Source organism: Halictus rubicundus, chromosome 6, assembly GCF_050948215.1.
Source record: "Halictus rubicundus isolate RS-2024b chromosome 6, iyHalRubi1_principal, whole genome shotgun sequence".
NCBI lineage: Eukaryota > Metazoa > Arthropoda > Insecta > Hymenoptera > Halictidae > Halictus > Halictus rubicundus.
This window is the reverse complement of record NC_135154.1, coordinates 434,404-460,751: the sequence shown is the minus strand read 5'-3', so window position 1 is coordinate 460,751 and position 26,348 is coordinate 434,404. Positions and strand designations below refer to the sequence as shown.

At 38.1% G+C, this 26,348-nt stretch overlaps 1 protein-coding gene across 7 annotated transcripts in view; it reads left to right on the top strand.

Moving 5' to 3' along the window:
* The window catches only part of Cnc (NFE2 like bZIP transcription factor cap-n-collar), a 292,479-nt gene that overhangs the window by 50,584 nt on the left and 215,547 nt on the right, over positions 1-26,348 (top strand). The window contains exon 1 of one of the 7 annotated variants that reach the window (XM_076789365.1): positions 13,821-14,380. The exons of the other annotated variants lie outside the window; for them this stretch is intronic. Coding sequence (XP_076645480.1) covers positions 14,354-14,380 — 27 coding nt within the window. The 5' untranslated portion in view covers positions 13,821-14,353. Of the gene's footprint in view, positions 1-13,820; positions 14,381-26,348 lie in introns of those variants that run through there. 7 annotated transcript variants of the gene reach the window in all.

Here is a 26,348-nt window from a genome sequence, read left to right as displayed (position 1 = left end):
GTAGTTGTCCGCTACAAAACCGACAGATCGCAATAAAATATTTACAAAATACTTATTTTCTCGAAATAAGTCAAAGTTCTACTGCATATATGTACATCAGGATCTAACATTCTTAGAAATAAATTGTTGACACTACTATCTGAGTTCCGTAGAAATAAGTCAGGTTTTAAAGTTAAAATATGAAGTGTACGTAAGTATATGACCGCCACTGTATATCGAGTAAACGCTGTAGCTACTGTACTGTACTTGGTGTAGTCTGATATTAGGGGAACTCCTCCTAAATATTTGCAACGCAGGGAAATACATATGGGTCTTCCATAACAGATGAACATATGAAGCAGCGGTTCGAATTTTCAGAAAAGATCTGAAAGTGGATACGAGAGTGAAGACACATTCTCTTGAGACAAAATGAGAAAATGAGAAAAATTTCATTTGGCTGGGCTTGATAGGTCAGGATGTTATTACTACGATTTATGAAGAGAACGACTAATTTGAAGACAAGTGGTGGTTATTTAAGCTCATGTGAACGTTAAACTAAATAGTCAATGAATAAGTACTCGCTCTTGCACTTCGAACAACATGATACAGCAGTTTATACTAATCAAGTAGAAAAGACATACACATATGTTATAACAAAAGAGGCGCTGTAGAGTGGCCAGCACGATCTTAACATAATTGAAAATGGTTAGAGTGAGTTTGTAAGACCAATTTACAATTTACATTTATTGAACTATATCTTAGTGATTTTGGTTGTTAATCCTTAAAATGTTTACAAAACACCTTATGCTTCCTTTTCCTTCCAAAGTATAGTTACATAAAATTATTAAAATGCAGTTAAAGATCTTTAGCGAACGTATATATTTTGTATGGAATAACCCTAATAACTTAGGGTAAACAAGGAATTATTTAGAATTGCAGATTCATGTGAAGTAGCAGCGTGATAAAGTTTTAACGTGGCTTTCATTTAGTTAAGAACACCGGAAAGCGGTAATGAGCAATTCCAGTGATTTTGATTATAAAAGGCAGTTTCACATTATTTATTCTTTTGTTCGGTGAAAATGTGGAATATTATAATAAAGTGTATTGTACAAAGCGTCACAACGAAATAAAACGGAGTAAACATTTAAAAGAAAAAAATTCTCCGGTGGCAAATATGTTACGTATTCAAAGGGAGGTCGTTGTGTCATCTGTAATTATCTGAAAAATGAAGAGAAGTATGCAGGAAAATTTGCTTGGGGGACACGCAAGAGTAACAACTTCGCGAGAATTGCGTGCCGCTTGGACGCTAGCTGTAAGTTTCAATTTCCGCAGCACGATAAATTGCGACAGTAACTGAAATTAATGAAAACGTGAGAAACGTCCAACGAATTACAAAAAGGACAAAGGAAAGATAGCTATTGGCAATAAGATACTGAAATATCTTTTGAAAATATGGCTATTGCGAAAAGCACAATTAATGATTTTACAGAAAAATACATGATACAATTTTACAGAATAAATAAGGCAATCAAAAAAAAAAAATCAAGAAATATAATATCTATGTGGCGACCATGGTGCGTGGGAACGTGGAATTTTCGGACGCGGAAATTCCATCCTTCTCAAGTGCGTACCATGGGAGGTCGGGTTGAGGGCTTGGTCATTTAAGTGACGATTGCCAGAACCTCGGCTCGACCGTTACAGTACCCTTAAGAGTGAAGTCCCCGGATGCAATGTGTGGGGGAGGAAACTTTCTCCATGCCCTTGTGGGGGTGGAGAACCTCTCCCAATTTTAACGGTTTTTCGGGGACATTATTTAACGCGCCTCAGAAACGAGAAGGGCAGAAAGCTTTGGACTCTCGCGGAGAACGATAGCTCCAGAGAGTTTTTAGTCTGAGTCACCCGCGACGGTTTTGTTATACGCGACATAGAGTTTCCGTATATTTTGGTCTTCGCATTTTTCTCATGGACTCAAGTTTTCTCGTTGTGTTTTATAGTCTTTATTATTTGTTAATTGTTAAACAGTTCTCGTGAATAAACTATATTTTTTGTTACCCGTAAAACCATCGCGTCACATATCATTTCATTTACCCCACGTCACCTAAAACTGGTGACCCCGACGTGATCGTTGGTAAAATAGGCGACGGGGTATAAGTGTTTGTGTACGTTCTCACAATGGCTGAAAAAAGCAACCATACGGACGCTAGTGGAGCCAACATCGCCACGACCACCTTGAAGGTACCACCATTTTGGCCACAGAAACCAGCGTTATGGTTCAGACATGTGGAATCTCAATTCGCCGTCGGTAAAATCATAAGTGACCAGGAGAAATACGATCTGGTTGTCGCTCGACTCGACACCCACAGCATCGAGGAGGTGGAAGAAATTATCCTCAACCCGCCCCCGGTGGATCGGTACGAAACTTTAAAGGCGGAATTGGTGAGGCGTCTCACGGATTCGGACACCACGCGGATCCGCAAACTCCTAGAAACGGAGGAAATTGGCGACCGTACGCCAACGCAATTTTTGCGTCACTTGCGACGGCTCGCCGGACCCGTGGTGAACGAAGAATTCCTGAACGAGATTTGGCGGAACCGTCTCCCGGTCAAGACGCAGCAGATCCTGGCCGCCACGTCCATCAAGGAAGGGATCAAGCTGGCAGAGATCGCCGATCGGATCCACGACATCCCCGGGAACAGAACGGGGATAGCGGAAATAGGCCGCAGTCAGGCAAGCGGTTCGTCGGAGACCGATTCTCTTCGCGAGGAGATCCGGCAAATAAGGCTGCAACTAAACGCAGTTTTACGCGAGTCCCGCGGACACCGGCGTAAATCACGGCCTAGTTCGCGAGCGTCATCCCGCAGTTCAAATCGCGAGAGCGATGATGGTTTGTGCTGGTACCATCGTGTGTGGGGCGAAAAGGCCACGAAATGTAAAGGCCAGTGCATGTGGAAGACGGGAAACGAGGCAAACCGTCGATCGTAAACGCGGCAGTTCTCGACGGTCCCTATCCTGGCCGCATTTTCGTGACGGACAATAGATCGAAAGTGAAGTTTCTGGTGGACACGGGTGCGGATGTGTGCGTGTTCCCGCGATCGCGTATCGACGGCCGGTTGCCGAAGGACGATACCGAACTTTTCGCGGCAAACGGTACGCGAATCGCCACGTATGGCACAACGACCGTGCATTTAGATCTATCGTTACGACGCAGTTTTGTGTGGCGTTTTATCGTGGCCGATGTGGACGGACCAATAATCGGGATGGACCTGCTAGCGCATTACAACTTACTCGTGGATGCGCGCAACAAGCGTTTAGTCGACGCGACGACGAAGTTGTACGCGAGTGGTTGTGCGGCGAGTAAAGGCCTCCCGACGGTAAAAACAATAATTAGCGACACGGTGTACCATCGACTCTTAGCGGAGTTCCCGGACTTGACTCGACCGACGGTATTTCGTCGGGAGGCGGTCAAGCACAGTGTGGTACATCACATCGAGACGACACCTGGACCACCTGTATTCTGCAAGCCACGGCGGCTCGCTCCGGATCGGCTGAAGGTGGCCAAGGCGGAGATCGACCTGATGCTACAGCAGGGAATAATTCGTCCCTCCAAGAGCGCATGGGCCTCACCGCTACACCTTGTGCCTAAGAAGGACGGCAAAACCCGACCATGCGGGGACTACCGTTCGCTCAACGCTCGCACTGTTCCAGACAGGTACACGCCACCTCATATCGAGGATTTCGCACAATCCTTGTACGGGAAACGGGTATTTTCAAAAATGGATCTGGTTCGCGCGTATAACCAGATTCCCGTCGCGCCCGCGGACATTGAAAAGACGGCGATAGCGACACCGTTTGGTTTATACGAATTTTTGTTTACGCCGTTTGGTTTGAGAAACGCTGCGCAGACGTGCCAGCGTTTTGTCGATCAAGTTACCCGGGGGTTAGATTTCGTGTACGCGTATATAGACGATTTCTTTATCGCGTCCGAAAACGAATCGGAACACCGGGAACACTTACGTATTTTATTCGAACGTTTAAACCAACACGGGGTCGTTATCAATCCGGCGAAATGCGTTTTCGGCGTAAGCGAAATCGAGTTCCTTGGGTACAGCGTGACCAGGGATGGGGTAAAACCTTTACCTGAGCGGGTCGAAGCAATCGGGGAATTTCCCAGACCCGACACTATTAAAGTTCTACGCAGGTTTCTCGGGATGGTAAATTTTTACCGCCGCTTTATTTCTGGCGCGGCTAGTCTTATGAAACCACTGCACGAATTATTAAAAGGGTCGAAGAAGGGAAATTCACCCGTGCCATGGACAAAAGAGGCAGAAACGGCTTTTGTGAAAGTCAAGGCCAGTTTAGCGAACGCTACGATGCTTGCACATCCAGCACCCAACGCACCGATAAGCGTTGTGGTTGATGCGTCCGATTATGCTATCGGAGCAGCTTTGCAACAGCTCATAGGCGAGAACTGGCAACCGTTGGCATTTTTCACAAAAGCCCTTTCTGCCGCGCAGTGCAAATACAGTGCGTACGATCGCGAGCTACTGGCAATTTATATGGCCATAAAACGTTTTCGGCACCAGGTAGAAGGTCGGCATTTTATAGTTTTTACCGACCATAAACCCTTAACTTTTGCTTTCAAGCAAAAGCTGGATAAATGTTCGCCTCGTCAGTTTCGTCACTTGGACTATATTAGCCAATTTACGACTGACATTAGGCATGTTAAGGGGTCGGATAACATTGTGGCCGATGCCTTATCGCGTGTCGAAGTAATAGCCGTAGCTCCCGATCATACCACACTGGCACAAGCACAAGAAAACGACCCAGAACTGAGGGGGATCTTGGAATCGAACTCTTCTGCTCTTTGTTTAAAGAAGACGTTTTTCCCCGGTTTCAATGTTAGTTTGTACTGTGACTCGACTGACGAAACTGTGAGACCCTTTGTTCCGACGCCATTACGACGAGCAGTTTTTAATTCGTTGCACGGACTCTCTCATCCTGGGGTTCGGGCAACACAGAAATTAATAACAGAACGTTTTGTATGGCCTTCAATAAATAAAGATTGCCGAGACTGGGCACGGCATTGCATTTCATGCCAGCGATCAAAAGTCACTCGACATGTCGCAGCCCCCGTCGGCAACTTTGACAATCCTTCCGGCAGATTCGAACATATCCATATTGATATTGTAGGACCAATACCGATGTCTCAGGGATTTAGATATTGTCTTACGTGTATCGATCGGTTCTCGCGCTGGCCGGAAGCCATACCTATCGCGGAGATCGACGCGGAAACAGTCGCGAGAGCACTCATAAACACGTGGATTAGTCGTTTTGGCGTTCCTTTGAGAATAACCACTGATCAAGGACGCCAGTTCGAATCACGGTTATTTTATGAGCTATCGCGTATGATCGGTGCATCTCATCTCCGTACGACCTCCTATCATCCTCAAGCTAATGGGATGGTCGAGAGATTGCACCGACAAATGAAATCAGCGATTAAATGCCACGAGACGGATAATTGGGTTGATATATTACCAATTGTCCTACTCGGTATTCGCACAGCCCATAAAGAGGACTTAAAAACGTCTTCCGCGGAAATGGTTTACGGTTCGGGCATCCGTCTTCCGGGAGAATTCTTTGTCACGGGTCGGGAAGATTCACAATCGGATTTTGTGAGTCGGCTTCGGCAACGTTTCCGGAAGTTAAAGCCATCGCCAGCCACGCGCCACGGTACACGTAAGACGTTTGTTTTTAAAGAACGGTCTACGTCCCCTTATATATTTTTGCGGCACGACGCGGTTAAAAGTCCGTTACAGCCGCCGTACGATGGGCCATTTCGTGTCGTTAAACGCGGAGACAAAACGTTCGTCATCGACATCAAGGGCAAGGAAGTCAGGGTCTCAATAGACAGGTTGAAACCGGCTTTCATTTTGAACGATGACATTGACGAAAACCCTCCGCAAACTATCGTTTGCACATGGACAGACGATACAACAGTAACGCACAGTACGACCGACACGACCGCAACACACCGTACTGAGGACAGACCTGTTTTACGACGGTCAGGTAGAAGAGTTCGATTCCCTGATCGTTTTCAGGCTGGCCTACGTTAGACGGTGTTTGAGCAACACGTGTATATATTTGTACGAGTGCGTATATGTATTACTTTTCTTTATTTTTTCGGCAATAAATGGATATGTATAGTCGTTAAGACTGTGTATATAGTAAGACTAGGTAGTATTAATTTTTTCAAGATCTTGTATATAGTAATTTTAGGTCCTAGATGTATTTTTGTTTTTATCCTTACCGGGGTAAATTGTACAGTTAGCATTAGTGTTTTATACGTATCCAATTTTTTTCTTTTTACGCGTATAGTCGTATTAATTTTTCTTTCTTGCCGTATATATATATATATTTTTTTTTTTTTTCTTTCGTAGATTTAAGGCGCGTACCTTAAGTAAATGAGCCGGATTTGCACTTGCGACTACGCGCAAGCTAGTGTATAGCAAAACGCTCTTACTTTGTAAATATTACCAGTCAGCTAGTTAGTTTTTTTTTTCTCTTTCGTTCTAACTGGCGTTTTCACTGGTAAGGGGGTACTGTGGCGACCATGGTGCGTGGGAACGTGGAATTTTCGGACGCGGAAATTCCATCCTTCTCAAGTGCGTACCATGGGAGGTCGGGTTGAGGGCTTGGTCATTTAAGTGACGATTGCCAGAACCTCGGCTCGACCGTTACAGTACCCTTAAGAGTGAAGTCCCCGGATGCAATGTGTGGGGGAGGAAACTTTCTCCATGCCCTTGTGGGGGTGGAGAACCTCTCCCAATTTTAACGGTTTTTCGGGGACATTATTTAACGCGCCTCAGAAACGAGAAGGGCAGAAAGCTTTGGACTCTCGCGGAGAACGATAGCTCCAGAGAGTTTTTAGTCTGAGTCACCCGCGACGGTTTTGTTATACGCGACATAGAGTTTCCGTATATTTTGGTCTTCGCATTTTTCTCATGGACTCAAGTTTTCTCGTTGTGTTTTATAGTCTTTATTATTTGTTAATTGTTAAACAGTTCTCGTGAATAAACTATATTTTTTGTTACCCGTAAAACCATCGCGTCACATATCATTTCATTTACCCCACGTCACCTAAAATCTACGTTTGAAAAATTGTTCAATTTAGGCGAATGTAATAGATTTTATTACTATTTTTCTGATTTAAAAAAAATCTCGTGAAACAGGAGAGACAGATAAGTGGAAGAGATGTCATTGCATGGATGATAGTCAGTTACATTGACAAAAGCGACTCTAATTTTCAAAATAAATAGTAAATATACACTAACGCGGCCAAGCAATATGCATTTGTGAACTGACCAGAAACTATCACACTCTAGTACAATGATACAAGTGTACATGTAGCAAAGTATGTTATAAGATCTCTAAAAATAAAAAGAACATTACATTTAATTATTTCACAAGTCGTGCATTTCTTTACGGTAATTGTGAGTAAGATAATAATACAATTATTTTTAATCATTGATTTGTTGACCATCTGTTGGTTATCTAAATATGTATTTGGTTCCATTTTCAAGAGATTTTTGGGGTATCAATAAAGAAAAAAACTACTACCTCAAATAGGGATTTTAATCCTTCGATATTAATCATTGTTGGTCGGTCTGATCTGTTTATCGGAAATGTAAAAAGTTCCATCTAAAAAAGTTACAAAAGTCGTATTTTAAATTTTCATTAGAGACACAGATGGAAAAGTTAAAAATCATGACCTCTACTTTTCTCTTCACAATTAAAATTTTTTTTACACATTATCTAGTAAACCAATACTTGTAACATCTGAAACAAAAAACTCAAGTGATTTCGTCGAATTTGAAAAATGTTACTAATTTTTAAACGGTGTCCACTTACTTTGCCCCCGACTGTATTACAATTTTATCACCCCGATTATTACCCTTGGAATATGGTTTCCATTTTGTTACTTAGGCACGCGGACGAACCTGATGCGAAATCAGGGAGTCGCTAGGATTGTTAGTGGGCCTCGTAACTGGTATAATTTAATTGATACAATCCGAGCAGTAAGATTGTATCGTGTGGGAACGTTCAATTACTAAATTAGGATATTGGATAATAATTGGTTTTATAAATTGCACGATTTACCAAACAACACATGTATATTTTGACTTAAAGGTGTGTTACAAGTGTTGGTGTCGCGATTGAATTGAATGGAAGTAAAGTATACAACAAAAGTATTGTTACTTAGGATGCACAGTGATGATGTACTGGCAATGCCGGGTCTGAAAACAATTGGTGAATGCCAAATAGAACTACAGCAAAGTTTTGATCCAAGCCGGACGAAGCTGTACGATCTTACTTAGTCAGTTCGCCTACCCCCTCCACTGGAGGCATACCCCGTGAGGGGACAAGAAACTCGAGCTGCCTCAGTCGCCGAGCAATATAAAGTGTAAATATGCCGTGTAAAGGCCAATTTATGCTACCGTCACAGACACGTGACATATCCGTCCCCGCAAATATTCTCCAATGCATTCGTGGCAATGCATTCGCACAATCGTGGCAGCGCGGAAGGACTTCTTTACTCATATTTAACAATAAATGTACCGAGATTTTTGTGTATCTATTCATACCGTAACCGGTGAATTGACCGGCTCTGAAATAAAAGTTATTTTTTGCCAAACTATATACATATAATAGAGAATTTAATATCATTAAAATTAAGCGAACTATACAGATTTTATATTAATATAGTACATAAGGATAAAATATAAATTATAAAATGACATATTTAATAATAAGTCTCATTCCTGGTCTCACAACGATATACCCGACCCGTGTCATGTTCACACTTCTCGGCGGCACCGGCTCTTGAGCTTCTTGGCCCCCTACGGGGCACAGTGGGCAATTTGGACAAAATCGGATTCAAAATCAAAGAACTTTCGATAGAAATGAGGTAGAGCGATGAAATTTTTTTTAAATTAAAGCTGAAACTATGTAGAATATGGGGAAAATAGAGAGATTATTACCATCCAATCATTTCAACGAAAAAATGACTTCATTAGTTTTTGTCACAAAAATCTATTTTTTGCAAAATCCTGAGGTCGTAGACAAATTTTGAGACCAGATTTGAAATCAGCGTGAAAAAATCTATGGGAAATGATGTATAGCATGTTAAAAAAAATTTTTTCCGCGCGTGGTATTGGAAAAACTAAAATTTTCTTGAATTTGTGCGCGTTTAACGAATTTTCTCGAGGTTAAAAAACATTCGTACCACAATCTCACTATTTTTCCCATATTTTCCCCCTTACTATAGATACCAAATTGTTCTATACAGATTAGTTTAGTACATCTTATTTTATTCATTAAAATGTGTAAACGTAAGCGTTCGAATACTTTCGTGAGCCATTGGATAACCCGATTGTATAAACCAAATATTAAATATTTGTAATAGAAGTTTCTCATAAGTTTATCAGAACATGTTTATGTGTTATTTGTTAAACTGTTGGATAGTACATCAAACTTGATCTAATTTAATCTAGTTTATTGATAATAGGAGAAAATGTCAGAGAAAAATATTATTGGCTTTAAAGAAGCAGATATTATGGTAAACGAAAAACTTTTCTCAAGGCCACAATCTTGAGATTTCAAGGTCATCAATGTTCTCTTTTAAAAATGAGACCGTGTATGTTTATCATTATTAGGTATTAAACCAGGTAAAAACGACTCCAATGATTTATATAATCTATAATATCGCGACCTTCATATACCCTTGAGCATCAAAAATAATATTAGAAGTTTTGGACGGTCATTGTTTTGAGCATTTGCTAAAATTAATTTTCTTTGCAGAATTTTCTATCGCAATTATTTCTTAGCTGTGTCAATTTCAATTTATTTTTTGTACTCAAGTATTATATTGTACTTGAGGTTCCTTATCTGTTTCTCTATTTCTTCTTCCGTCAGTTCCGGCTTGATTTCTTGTCTCCCGTTGTTTCCTTTTTTCTCCTACTATTCACCCATCGCCCCCTCCCCTCCTCCGAGTAACCTCATGAAGTGCTTCTTCCACCTCTCCAACGATATATTGTTACTCTCGTTTGTCTTCCTTTTCCGAATTTTGTTAATGTACCTCCTTTGTCTTTTCGTCCTCGCCAGCTTACCTTATCTCATCCCTCTTTCTTTTTACTTTGTTTTTACAAAATCTCCTAAATCTGTGTTCCCTTCAAAATAGTATGCAATTAAAACTAAGTTAATAGATAATGAAAACAGACTTTAGTTTTCAAAGTACAGAAAAAATGGTTTGATTTTTTTCTGACATTTTTCTCAATTTTTTCAGTAATAGGACATAAGAGATGCACCCTGTCCAGATCTAGAAGTTTTTTTGGACATAGTTTTCGATACTGTCAACAATTTAGAAGATATTCCAGAAAAACCATTTTATGAGCTGGCTCCGATCGAGCTCAAACTTTGCACAGATTGTTTTTTTATTAACGGGAATAATCTTGGGAGGTGCCGTAAAAAATTATGAACAAAATTTTCTTCTACCACGGACCGGTCACGTGACGTAATGCGTGCACACAATTCGCGTTGCGTCTGCGTCTGCGTCGTGACTAATCCGGTAATGGCACAGGAAGGGTAACTGTATTCCCCTTAATTTCCCCTGTTTGGCGACGCTGCCTTCTTCTTCCTTACATTTCTTCACAGTTTTCCATCCTTTTCGGGAAATTTAGTCATTGGAAAAAAATAGAGTTTGCTATAGTCATTCGAAGAGTTTTCCGTAAATATCTAGTAAACCAAGGTCGTCTGGCGGTAACATATATAGGAAAAAGCAGGGCCCGCTCTAGCGGTTACGACGCCCCGGGCAAAAAAACAAATTGCCGCCCGTTTTCAAGCACTAAGCACCGCGCTGAACAAAATGACCTTTTTTTTGTTCAGAATAACGACCATAATAACATATTTCAAGGTCATTGAAATCGGTGTGGAAACCGCTATTGTAAATAATTACCGAATATTTCTAAATTCACTTACACTTAAATCTTACTTATATCTTACAACTATATTTCCACTAAAATATTTCTTATTTCCTTGTACCTTCTCTTATTTGACACGTGGTGACCTAACCTCACTTTCCCTATTCTCCTATCTACAGACTCTCGCACTTACTGTTCTTTAATTATTTTACCCTTTTCAATGTATTAAATATGTTCTTTCATTAATTTTACTAATTACTTTACATTAACAGTATTTAATTACTTATAACATTCGCTCCTCTCATTCATGCGACATTCCAACAACACGTCTTCTAACCAAGTCCAAATTCCATCACGTACAAACGATTGAAACTTTGACGTCTAGTGCAATCTAAACTTTTGCACGAATCTATGTACAAACATAAGACGGTTCCTTCTTGAAGTTAGACAGTTCTGAAGTATAATTCGATTTAAAGTTCGATTTGAAGTATAATGTTCGTTGAACTGTGGCTTCAGTTTTCTAGTACATTGTCGGTTCGAGGAAGTTGTCATTTAAAATTATGAAACGTTAATCACTTTTCGTTTCCCTCATATTGTTTGGAGAAAGTATTTCTACAAGTTCTCAGCCAAGGTTAGCCAGATAAAAACCAGTCACAACACCTTTGCAAAAATAACTACATTCTTTGCTTTATAACGTCCGTTTCTGCGAGTGTGGTGTTCTCGTAACCTTCACGTGCTAAACCCACGCAGTTTCAACAATAAACTCATGCACCGAAACATTTTTTTTATTTACATCGTTCATCATACACTCGGTATGTTCATTTTTCATTAGTCCGCTGTTTTCTACGATTTATTGAAGAATGTAAGAAACAGATCTAATGGGTTTGATGCGTAATTATTTTTAATTATAAAATATTGTTCTCGCTATATTTTAAAAATGAGAATTGCATTTTGAAAAAATTGTAATTACATAAGAAGAATTAGGTCCCCTTTAGAATCCTATTTTATGGACAGATGGGTCTAATGATGCATTTTCCGTTTACCGATAAATTAGTGTTTGCACTCGCGTATCACAAATGAGTGACTCATTCGATCAGTTGATACAGTGGGTATCTCTTTTGCCGTTTACCGATACATTCCCTTTAATACCTATCACTGATAAAATTGTAAGGATTTTCTCTCTTCGACATATTTTTAAATGATAAATAATTGGTCATAATACAATATAATACATTGATCGTACGATTTGTACTATGTGTCGTTTATAAAAATCCTATTCGAAAATAATTTTATATTTTGTTATTGTTTATCGCATACTAAAACTATTTGCTATACCGCTGAAAGAATTATTGGAAAAACATGAAAGCCCCATGATAGAAATATCTTTTTATAAAATGATCAACTAGTTATTGATACCAGATATAAATTCTGTTAATAGTTTTTTATTAGCAAAAGTTTTTATATACTTTGTTGTAAGTGATAAATAATCAAATCATTTGTGTCGCAACAATTTGTATATAATTAGAGCTGAACACGTAGTAAAGCATTGAACTACATTTTAAAGCAGGTGTCCTGATAAAAATTCTTAGAAATAGTTTTTATTTAGAAAAATAGATTTCAGGAATTTTAAATTACAGCATTCAACAATTTCTGTATACTAGGGTGTATAGTAAATTGTAAATTTTTAAAAATTACATTTGTTCTGAATTAATTATGCAAAGTAAAATCCTATAAGTTTTTAAATTTTTCTTGTACATCACTTCTGTGTAATAATATATATAAAAAATGATCAAAATTGGTATAACAGACGAGTGATGGTATCTAATGTATTATTTGATAATTAGCTTTAACAACTAATTGTATAAAACAACATTGAATTTAATGGAATTTGATCAAATAGCGTGACAATACAGTTCAACATTTTTGACATTGTACACACTGTAAAAGGAGCAAATTTTCTAAAAATTATGTTCAGCGAACTGCGAGGTCATTTTCTAGGCATAATGAATTTTTAATGCAATTATTTGCTGTTCACTATCAAAATAATTATATTTCACGTATTATTGCCATATATTTTACACAGATACATACATAAGTCTATTTATACGGTCGCGGGGGCGAACAAAACATGGCATTAATTACAACCAACTCTTTACGAACCTTCGGGTGGATTTAAATGCACAGTACTAGAAAAAAATGAGTTGTTTTATTCTTTCTCATACACAATCTATACCTATTTCCTTAATATTAAATTCAAATTCTTCAATTCCTATTGAAAATGTTTTGCATATTTTTTAAATAATTATACAAATAAGAAAAAAAATTCCAAAATCAGGTAAATTATTTTGAGCGCATTAAATCTGACCTACGAAATTGTTACTTATTTTTCCCAATCTATTATTCAACTGGCAATGTTTCTATCAGTCTATGAAAAATTTCTACGGCTTTCGATGTTTACGATTAAGACATGAACATCAAATTCTCATATTACATAAGTTACTCTGTTGTTCATTGTATCTTTGATAAGCACGTGCTAACATACAGTCACCTCGGAAAGTAAGTTTTAACGACTCTTCGTGTGCCCAACCGTATGATGATAATCAAACCCCCGAATTTCCACTTACCTCGTAGTATAGTGAAACTTCTATGAATTTCATTACTCATTCGTGCGGAAATTATAGTTGTCTTTTCGCGCGATTTTTTTCCGAGAAATCACCGATGAAAAGCGTTATCTAACTTCCCGAGGCGGCTGTGTATGTAGTTTTAGCGCCATATGTTTCATTGAACGTACGGGTAGCATGGTTTCAAACGATAAATAAGCAATAATATCAATAATGATTTTTCAATATGCTACTTTCTCCCATATCAGAGTCTGGCAACGATAATGGGCGTAAGAGCTGTCACAGAGAGGTAGCATGCTCGTTGCTCGCGGCGAAATTCTTCTGAGAGTCCCGGTGGTGTGGGTAACACGGCTCCAATACCATCTATTCCACGCTGCTCGTTATCTCTTCACACGCACAGAGCAATCTGTCGTAATCGTTGCCTCTTCGTTGTGTACGTACTCGCTAAAGTCATTCTTCTTGATTATATCGTGAACGACGACGCCACTTGATCGGCCGCTGCTGCGAATCCGTGCGCGCAAATCAACGATTGACGGTGATTTTTGTGTAAAGATCTCCTTCGTCGCAATAGTAACCGTGTTTCCGTCGGACTCTTCCACATTTCGGTGCTGCTGTGAAGTGTTCAAGTGAAAACTGTGCGCTTCGACGAAATACCACTTTAAATAACGGTGACGTACCCGCGGCGTGGAGACGTAGTGTACGAGTGAGCCTTTGAAAAACGTTCATCACTGGGATATTTTACGAGTACAGGATTTTTTCTATATCCTCGTTGGAAAAATGACTTCAGCCGTAATGACGAAAGCGGTAAGTCACGAAAACGTTCACGAGTCTGCGAGTGTCCGAGTTTCCGACGAACTTAGAACAGTCCTACGTGTTTACACACGAGAGTGGAGTTTGATCGGTTTCGTAGAGGTTATTGGTTTCGTCGGTGTCTGATTTTTAGGTTTGAAAGCTTGAACATGTTTGTTTTTCGTTTGTGTTGAAATCACGTAACTCGGATGAAAAATCGAAACTTTTTAAGAGATCACAGTTTTGCAACCTTTTCCAGCACGTTACACTTATCGTTCTCTCAATCTAATCTCAATTTACGCGATATATCACGACGTGGTCATTCGGCCACGATAACGCAGAGGACTGTTTTATCTGCGGAATAAGAACTGTATTATCTCCGTGTAACGGTCCGAATATTATGAATGAAGTATGGTCGTATATCTCGTCTGCGTTAACACTAATGACCGTGAACATTAATCTGTAGGAGACGGATATACAGTTACTCATAAAATTGAGCGTGCACAAGCTATGAAAGCCTTATTTGTTCGATTAACAAAAAACAAATAATTTGTTTCTATGGACAATGCGAGGTCCTAACAAGTAATTAACCATTAAAAAAAGCTCGAACAATGCGTCTATATCACTTTATTAACAAGAATAAAAAATTTCCTTGTTATAAAATTGAGCGTACACGAAGGAAATTGATTAAAAATTATGGTTTTATATGCTCAATACTCAATACTTAAATATTATATTTACTTTGTCAAATTAATGTATATTCGAAAATTAGTGTTCCCAAGTTAACAGTAGATATTGTACAAAGAATTAAGGAATCTATTTCAACCGAAATAGTACGCAGAGTGTTGTGAAGTAACAACTATAATGGATGAGTAACAGGTTGAAACGTTTGTGTTGATTCGAAAAAAAAAGTATATAAATTGTGATCCAACTTTCTAGAATAGAGAAATATTTTCTGACGAGGTTAAAATGAATTTATTTAAGTCGGATATAAATAACAAATGCCAAATATTACAAGTGACAAATAAAACGGAGGCAAAAACTAAAAATTACGGAAAATTGCAAGAATATCTCAAGTTCCATTACAAAAAATGTAGTGGAATCTATGCCAAAAAGGGTAGAAGTTGTTATACATACAAAAGGATACGCTACAAAAAAATTAAAATTAGAATTATTAATTTTTATTACGTACATATGTTACGTGTGCGCTCAATTTTGTGCGTAATTGTATGTATAAATGCTCATTCAGAAAAAGTGCTATTCACAAGTCGTAACACTGTACATTTCGGATTATATTCGAGTAATTATTTAGAAAATTATATTATTCTATCTGAAATTTCGTACTTCATTATTGTACAGAGTGTACCAAAATGATCTGTAAAGACTAGTACAGCTGGATTCTGTACGTTTGGATTGGTAGAGATCTGTTTGAAAAATTACGTGCAAAATCCGTCCTCTTAAAAAATCACGACCGTCTTAAAAAATGACTTTAAAGTTTCGTAAACTAATTTATTCTACATGTCTATAAGGTGGAGGGAATGATTCTATTTGAAAAAATACATCGAAAAAATAAAATTAATTTTTTTCATTCGATGTCTCGTTTTCGAGAGAATTGGCTTTGAAAATCCGCAAAGTTCGCATCTTTAGCGTTTCTAAGTAATAGAATTAGTAGGTCATAAACAGACGTGTCAGACGATTCCTATTCAAGAGCACGCGTGTTCGTTGACTTTTCAAACTATAATTTCTTGAAATCGAGGCGTCAAATGAAAAAAATGTATTCTATATTTTCAATTTATTTTCTCGTGTAGAAATATCCCCTCCGCGTTTATATCATTTTGGGATAGCCTGTACACATATGGAAAAAAACAGTTTACGAAACTTCAAACAGAGTTGTGCAGAATTACAATTGAATTACTCCAGGACTTATAATTACAAAGTAATTTAATTACTCTAGGAATTATAATTATAAAGTAATTGTATTACATTGTAATTCAATGATATTGTCATTTAAAATTCATATCCTCATTCAATTAAATTACAATGTAATTCGTAATTCCAATTACTTCAATTACGAATTACGATGTAATTAAATTAAAATTAAAAATTAAAGAATAATAAAGTAATAGGTAATAAGAGGTTGAAAAATCCATGTGAAGGTTTCAAACAGGAGGAATTTATTATTTATAGATTTATAATATCTGAACAGAAATAACCTGCGTTACAAATTTTTTAAATTTCAAATATAAATATAAAAAGCAGAAGAAGGATACATGTCTCTACTTTACCTAGGTTACGATATGTACATATTAAAGGAAAAAATAACGACAATCATCTAATAACACTCATTAAACAAACATTAATATTATATGCAAGTAAAATGAAATACATTATCTAAGAACAAAAAACTGAAAAAGGGAACGTTTTTAGCTTACCCCTAATCAATAATAGGATCACTTTGAGCTATTATGAACAAGGACGAGGAAATTCTTCAAAGTTCTGGGCTACACATAATTTGGAGAGCTGTATTATAATTCCATTGTATTTCAATTACACATCTGATTAAAATAATTAATAATTGAATTAATTGAAAGGTTTCATTTATGTAATTCAGTTACGACGTAGTTGAATTAGTATATAATTAAAATACAATGTTATTCAATTGTGCAATTGAATTACAACGTAACTGAATTAGCACAACTCTGACTTCAAAGTCGGTTTCTAAGAGAACGGTTGACGCAAAACCTATGGTTCCTGTGAGACTTTTTAAGGGCAACTATGCACGTAGGTTTTCAAACAGATTTTTTGGTATTTCAAACTTTGGTACACCCTGTACACGAACAATAATTAAAGGGCGGCTGTAGCGAGACTACTCGACTTTTCAAGAATTTGAGTAAACCAACAAAAAGTAATTAAAAATCGGATGTACTGATTCAAACATGTTGTAAATGTATGGTCAATTGATATGTGATTTAATAAACGTTTATACTGAATATGAAACATGTTCTAATAAATACAACTTAAATATTATAGTTGCAACCATTTTGTACAAATGGAGGAAAAAAGGATAGTAAATACCCATTAAAGAGATTTGAAAAGAGGTATAATTTATTGTAGTCTTTACTATAGTGAATAAAGTATGTAGAAGTAATAACATTCTATTGATACGGTGAAAGAGAAGAAGGAAGTACCTTTATGGCCATCGCTTTATTATACCACATATGTACATTAATATTACAAGTAGCTTGGGGTCAAATTGATTGGATTTGATCATGTTGTGTAAATTATACAAATGCATTGATGAACATCACAATTGATCTTTAATGTAGAATGTAAATCTGGTGTATATGTTACCGTGAATGACCGAAATTGGAGAATGTCGACTTTCACCGGTGAATGTCAACAGATACCAAATACGTCGGTGAAAGATCGAATATTTTATTACATTGTTGTATATTCGGATCCTGTCCGGTGTATGTCGACAATCACAGATATGCTCTGGTGGAGGTCCAAAACAGAAGAGTCAAAAAACAAGCGACTGGCTCTCTCCCGCCAAATCCTTTGTTCTGCTCGGAGTCAATCAGCTTTGTCAGTCTTATGCAAGCTTTGATAACGCGAGCAACGTTTTCTTAATTTTTTTTCCGATACCCTAATTTATACTAAATGGATACTGCAGTAAATCGTGATCTTTTTCTTGAAAAGTTAAATGCATTAATTGCGGGTAAACGAGCAGACAATTGTTTTTATTTTTCTCAAGAAAAGTATTCTAAAATACTTTCTGAAGTGGTTTCTGCTAAAATTAAATGCAACACACCTTTGGATTACAGACGATTAAAACGTTTTGATGTTTTAAAAATTAATGATAAAGAGAAGTTAATTGTACCATTAAAACCAGGGGAAACGAACATACAGTATTATGTTACCAATGAAGAATTGTACAGTATACTATATGAAACTCACACCAGAATAGGCCACGATTCACCCCCTTCTACCCCCAAGTGATTCCCTAATCCTAACCCTAACCCTAACCCTAAACCTTTTTTATGAGGAAATGTAACGTAACGCACATAACCCGAAATTAATCACGACTTGGCGTGACGTTTTATAGCGACTGAATTACGGAGAAGAAAATATAAATCTCCAACATGTTCAACATTCACCATTAGTGCATGGTGAATGTCAACATTTACCGATGTAAGTCAGAAATAAGGGTATTTAGCAAATATTTCGGACATACACCAAGCGACTATGTGAATGTTGACATTCACCGGTGAAAGTCGACATTCTCCAAATTTCGGTGTTTCACTGTAACATATACATATGAATGAATCAATATATCGAAAGAATACAAATTCATGTATTTCTCTAATAATTATGAAACCGTAAGTCTGTAATAAGTAATTTTACTACATTTATTACTTAGAGTTAACTTCTTTTTACACCCGGTGAAAGATTACATGGTTTTTAATGATACAAGGTAGAAAACAAAACTTATTATTGCTTACTGCTACAAATACTTCGATATTACAAGTGGTTCTACAGATATTCTTTCTTATATAGATTATAAGTTGAAAATATGTAGATTTAATAACTAGTATCGACTATAACTAGCCGATTAAGATGGACAAAACTGCCCTTAGAGGTTTTTCAATGATTAATGAACCATTCGAAAGCTGACCAAGAAAAACACCTCTGAGTAAAATTTCAACCCCCTATCTTGCCCGTGAAGGTAGTTACAGGGTAAATGGGATTTCGCGCTTTTTCGCGCATTTTCCGCACTCTGATGCTTCCTAAAATTCTGAAAAAATCTGACATATTTTGGATCCTAAGGCAGATTTTTGAGAATTTTTTCAGATTTTTTTGTTGCAAACTGTGGTCGTAAAAAATGAAAAACCCCCAAAAAATCGGAAAAATACAGATTTCTCAAAAATAGGAAAATTTTTTTTAGATTTTTTGTTGTGGGACATCATAGTCAAAAACAATAAAAACCAAATTTTTTCGACGTTTCTGCTATTAGGAGGAAAGTTAAACTTGTTGGTTTTATCGCAGGTATATGTTAAGTAATTTTTAACATTATTACACTGGATCAAGTAATTATTTGACCTAAGAAATGTGGTTTAAGGGGGCCGGCTGGGTTTGAAATCCATATACGTATGCATGGGTCAAAACCTTTTCAAACTATCGCTTCAATATTGCAATGAGCAGTTTCGAAGTGGTCAATTGTGTTTCCTAAAAGTCCAATCTATGTCTGTATAGAGCCCAAATTGCGAATTTCTACCTCATCGTGGAGTAATTTGTAATATTCGGCAGAAAATTCGAATTCTGAAGCAAGTGAGACGTCACAAGATGGCTGCAGCTGAGAGATTCTCTTAATTTCGCGAGATTTAGTGTTCGTATCGAAAAAAGGGCTCTATACAGACATAGCAAAGTCATGTACAAACACGGTGGTATGCATTTTTAATTGATTACTTACTTATTTAAGACGTAAAATGTCTAGAAAAAAAGGCATAGCATAACATAGCGCGACAGTCAAGGCCAAATGCCTGCCGGCCCCCTTAAGAGAAAGAATAAGTAGTATTTTGTGTGATATATACCAGGATGTTCGTAACGTTTACAACATCGCCAGTTGGCACAGCGGTTAAAGCATCGGACTACAAAAACGCAAAAAACCACCCAGGGGCGTCCATCTCAAGAACTGGCTAAATTCAAACGCCATAAAATACGACATGCAACTACGCAGCACTGACCTTTCTTCTTACCCTAAAGGCAACTCCTACATCGACCTCTGCCTACACGACACCAGAATACAATTCCACGACCTAATCAACAACAATCTTAAAACAGTCGACAGCGACCATACTGCCCTCAAATTCTCCATTTCCATAGAAAACATAACACACATAGAAACAAATTCAATAAATAACAGACCTAATTTTTGGGCCGCAAACTGGCAAAAATTTTAAAAATTCGCATTAACACTAATAAAAATCTAAAAACAGACCACAACATAAATCTAAAAAACGACGAAATCGACGTAGGACTCGACAAACTGGAAGACGCACTTTACAAATCCATAGGAAAGTCAGTCCCATCACACAAATCTCCCAACTCCTCAGAAACCTACATTAACAAAAAAATCAGAAAACTCCAAAGCAGCAAAAAATACATTATCTCACAAATTCACAAGATGAAAAACTCCCACAACCCCCTCTCCACCAACTCTCTACCATTACTATCGAAACTCCTAAAAGACATAAAAACAGAAATAGACAAAGAATTCCAAAAATCCTTCTCCATCTACTGGGAAAATAAAATAAAACAAATACCACCAGGAGGCCCCCACAACCCGTTCACACAAATAAACAACATATTCAGAAAAAAACCCCCATCAACAATTGAAACTCTTACAATTCACAAAAACAGCAAACAAATACTCAAAAAAGCCGAAATAGACTTAGCAAACTACAAAGCAAACGAAGAAAACAAACCTATACATAACAAATACAAAAGACAAACTAAACATAATAGGAGCACACTTTGAAATTACCCACAGTCAAAAGAATGAAATGGGAAACCCCCACCTAGAACGCATAATACAGTCACACACCACTACACTAAAAAACAAATTCACCCAAGAGACCACCAACCACATAACGCTCACCAATTTCACAACTGACTCACCCGCATTCAACTCAACACAAAGCAACATTAAAAACTACTTCACATCTAAACAAGAAATCTAAACAATAAGAAATTCTCCAGCTTCGACAACATCCCAAATACAGTACTAAAAAACTCCCACGTAAATACATATTCCTCTACACCATACTATTCAACAATACGCACAACAACGGTTACTACCCAAAGAAGTGGAAAACTGCAAAAACCCTAGCCCTTAAAAAGAAAAAGATAAACGGTGACAACACAGCCGACTACAGACCAGTTAGCCTACTCCCAAACATCAGCAAAATATTCGAAAAAATTCTCCATAAACCCATCCTAGCACACTCCAACAACCCAAAAATCCTATCTCCTTACCAATTCGGATTCCGCAACCAAACATCTACACTACACGCTATAAACAAATTCACTTCAGACACATACCAAGCCCTCAATAACCACAACTGTGTAGGAGCGTGCCTAATAGACTTAGAAAAAGCCTTCGATCGACACAGTATGACTAGATGGTCTTTTATACAAATTATACAAATACGACTTCCCCGCTCACGTGATAAAAATCATATGGAGTATGCTATACGACAGAAAATTCATAACTCACGAAGGTGAGGCCAGAGCAACTAAAACATTCACAGTCACAAACGGCCTACAACAAGGCACAGTAACATCACCACTACTATTCAACATATACACAGCCTCGCTCCTAAAACTATTTACCCTCAATACCAACAACAACACCCTTAACGCAATAGCCTTCGCAGACGACCTAATCATATACAGCACAGACAGAAACTCCTCAACTATACAAAACAGACTTCAATCCCTATTCGAAAAAATCAACTCATATTTCATGAACTGGAAATAAAAAATAAACACCGACAAATGGGAAACTATTCTATTCCGTCCAAAGTTAAAAAATAACAAGTTCTGACACAAACAGAAACTGGAAAAAACTTCCAACTAAAAGAAAACAGCAACTGCCTCACCCTCATACCTCACAAAACCACAGTCAAATACCTAGGAATAATACTAGACACCAACCTCACATTCTACAATCACATAGACACACAATTAAACAAAGCAAAAAACCTATTCCGAAGCCTCTTCAGACTTTTCTTTTCCAAACACCTCAATAATAGAATCAAACTACTCTTCTACCTTCTACTAATCAGACCAATAATAACATACGCCTGCCCAATATGGTACAACATTCCTAACTACAAAATGGAAAACGTAAGAATCTTTGAAAGACATTACCTTAGAACATGTGTAAACATGCACAAAACACCCGAATTAAACTTTAAAAAAAGCTACAAAAACAGCACCCTCCTGAATAAAGCCAACATCACACGAATCTACAACCACATACTTAAATTGTGCAGAAACTTTTTCGCCAGATCATTCGAAACACAACACACACAAAACCTGATTGAAAAACTCCACTCACAACCCCAGTATATCCTAAACACGCTAAACACAGGATACACTCCCCCCGAACTATTCCCCTTCTTAGACCGAAACGGATTCATATCAGACACCAACAACATTCCACTAATCTATCACATCAAAAGGACAAGCAACACAAAAGCTATTACATACACACCATTATGTATCCCAAACCCACAAAAAAATGTTAAGTAGATAAGTAATACAGCCCGTAGATGACTAAAGGCCGAAAGTACTCCAACAATATTTTTCCGGAAAATTATTAAAAAATAGTTTAAACATAGTTAAAAAATGTTTTTACAACAGCGTAACAACGATCATACGGTTAGAAATCGAAAAAACCTCTGATTAAAGAAAAAAAAAATTGAACCGGGGCGGGATGCGAACCTGGTCCAAAAAATCTTCAGTGGTTCCGCAGTCGGAGTACATAGTTTTTTTTTTGAAAATATGTTTATTGGTTTAACTATGTACAGTGTCTTATGCTATTGGTACCTCTAATAAACATACAGAAAACTTAACCATTATTTCTACGGGTTGGTTATATAATTGGTTACGCGATTGCAACTCTCCTATATAATCGGTTTGCTTAAGGTTAGGGGTTATTGAACTATATTATGCTATGGTATTGCACTTGGGTAGCTCTTTGGTGTGCTTACTTTTTTTTTTTTTTATGTGATGGGGAAAAACAAATCCTGCTCGCGTAGAAGAGTGAAAACCCCATTGTCGGTCTAGATGCTAATCCTTACTAACTATCCTACATACTAGGTTAACAGAGAATAAGTGTCAATAATAACAACTATGTACAACTTAGACTAACGGTTATGTACAACTTATATTAGGGCTATATACAGGGTGCTCCCTTCCCTTTTCCGCACGGGTAAGGAGGTGATTATGATGTTTGGTGTGTGCTGTGGGTGGTGTTTTTGCGGCTACGAAGAGCCCTTATGTGGTGACTGTTGTCATTGAGCGACCAGTATTTTTTAAAGTGTAGTCGGTCGAAGTTGTTGCGGTCGCGGTGTGGTAGTGAGGTTGAAAATTTGAATTTTTCGGGGTGTTCCGTGTACTCGTTGTAGGTTAGAGCCAGTCTTTTGTTGGCTTTGTTGCGGCGCCAGTGGTAAATTATTGGGACGTTGTTGTGGTCTTGAATAAGACCGTTTGTGTCGCAAAAAGTGAAGGCTTGAGGGGGGAGGTAGCCTGTGTGTAATTGTTGGTGTGTGGTGGTTATGTCGGGGTGTGCGAGGTCCTTTGTGATGTTGTTTTCTATGAGGGGTAACTTGCTGTGGTAGTCTCTGGTTAATTTTATTATGAATGAGTCTATTCTGGGGATGTCGGCCGTGTTATATAGGGTTGTGTTGTTTGTGTAGTGTTGCCAGTTTTTGTGTTTGTTTCTGTAGATTTTATTGCATGCTCTTAAGCATTTTCGCTCAAACATCGTTAGCCTTTCCATTGTCGTGTGGTTGGTGTTCCACCAGATGGGGGCTGCATATGTTAGGATGGGCCTGATTAGGAGCATGTAAAGGATAGTTTTAGTGCGTCCGGGGAGGTGTTTATTATAGAATAGTCTACTGTTTGCTTTGAATGCTTTGGTCGCCTTAGTTAGTTGGATAGATATGTGGTCGTTGCCTCTTAGCAGATAGTCAATGTGTACTCCTAGGTACTTTACGGCTTTTTTATGTGGGATTTTGCATGTTGTTGTGGTGCCTGGTTCTGTTGTGCTGATTTGAAATTTGTTGCCGCCAGCTTTAATATTGGTGGATAGGTAGTGGAGGGGCTTTCTGAATAAAATTGTCTCACATTTTTGTGGGTCTAGTTTGAGATTCCAGGTGCTATAGTATTGGTTGATTTTGTTAACTGTTGCTTCAAGTTCGGTTTGTACTATGTTGACTCGGTTGCTGGATGTGTATGTCACTAGGTCATCGGCAAATGCCAATACTGCTGCCCTGCCAGGTTTGTTAAATTCAAATGCATTGAGGAGGTCGCTGGTGTAAATGTTAAAGAGGATGGGAGAGTTAACGGTGCCTTGTTGGAGGCCTTCTGTTATGGAAAATGTAATTGTCGAGGTGGTGGTTCCGTCCCAGGTTATGAATTTTTTGTTTGTCGTCATGTCCCAGATTGTAGCTGTCAGCCATTTTGGGAATTTTTTCTTGTGTAGCTTGAAAATGAGACCGTTTAGCCAGACCGAGTCGAATGCCTTTTCGAGATCAAGTAGGGCTGCGCCTACTAGTTGGTTGTTGCTAATTTTGTGGTTGATATCGGAAATGAATTTATGTATTGCGTGGGTTGTGGAGTGTTTGTGTTTGAACCCGAATTGGCAGTCGGGGATGATTTTGTGTGCTGTACAGTGTTGTGCTATTTTGTTGTTTATGATGGCTTCGTATATTTTACTTATGCTAGAGGTCAGGCTAATCGGTCTGTAACTGGATGGGTCTGTTGGGATTTTGTTTTTTTTTATGATGGGTAGGATTTTTGCGGTTTTCCATATATTTGGGAAGTATTTGCTGTTTAAGGCATTGTTGAAAAGGATGGTCAGGTGTGTGATTATTTTTCCTGGTATGTGTTTCAGGGCTATTGGGGGGATTCTGTCTGTTCCGGATGATGTTTTGTTAGGGAGTTTTTTGATGGTGTGTGCGACTGTGTATGGGTTGCAGAACGGGTCGATTTCGCTGTCTGTGTCGTCTGGGCTTGTGGCGTTGTTTTGGTCGGAGAACTGAGTTATGGTGTTATTGTTGTGTCGGTCATTTGTGAATTCGTTTGTTAGTGTGAGGGTGGTGTTGTCAATTAGTTCTCTAAGTCTTGTTCCGGTGTTAAGATGTCGTGGAGAGTTGATTGTTTCGTAGTATGCTCCTATGGCGTTGAGTTTGTCTGTTGGTGTTGTTAGTATGTACATGTCGTTTGATGTCTGGAGGGTTGAAGTGTTGCATTGGCTTCTGGTAATGATTTGTCTGTTGTTTTGCTTTATGTGGATGGCGTCTATCGAGAGAGGGGGTTTACGTCTGAATATTGAGTTGATTTTTGGGAAGAATGTGTCGGAGTTTCTGTGGTCTATTTTTTTGATTACGTTGGTCCAGTATTTGTTAATGGCTTTGTTTAATTCTGAGTGTAGTTTTTTAGTTAGGAGTTTGTGTATGGATTTTGCTGTTTTTGTTATGATTAGGTGTGCGTTGGGGTCTGTTAGGTGAAGGTTATGTAGTATTGTGTTTAATGTTTTTTTGTGTTTTTGTAGTTTGGTGATTTTTCTATTAATGTACATTGTCGTGTTATTGCGTTTCTTGTATTGGGGGGGGGGGGGTGTGTCTAATGCGTTCTGTATGGCTTCAGTTATGATAAGGAGGTTGCTGTCGATTTCTGTTGTGGTCAGGTTGTAATTGGTGGGGATCGTGTTTGTGTAGTGTCTGTCTAGGTGTTTAGTGAAGTTCTTCCATTTGGTGGCTTTGTAGTTCCGTTTTATGGGATCTGGGTTAGCGGTTGGTAGTAAGTTTGAGGGCAGGGAGAATTGCACTGAAATGGCTAGGTGGTCACTGTCGTAGGGCAGAGTACTGGCTTTCCCGTTGATGTCGTTTGTTAATACTAGCCTGGAATCTGTGAGGCAGATGTCTAGAAAAGATAGGCCCGGTTTGTATGTGGGGGTGGTGGTCGTAATTGTGTTAAGTCTGTATGTTAGGTCGTGTTTGGTCTCCCATTTTTTAAAATATCGTCCTCTCTGGTTGTTTGATTTGTCGCCCCAATCTGTTCGTTTAGTGTTGAGGTCACCGGCTATAATGTAATAGTTGTTGTCATCGTGGAGTTTGAGTGATTGGAATAGTCGGTCTAGTTCAGTTATGTAAAGAGTTCTATTGTCGTTTGTCGCGTATGCGCTTACTAT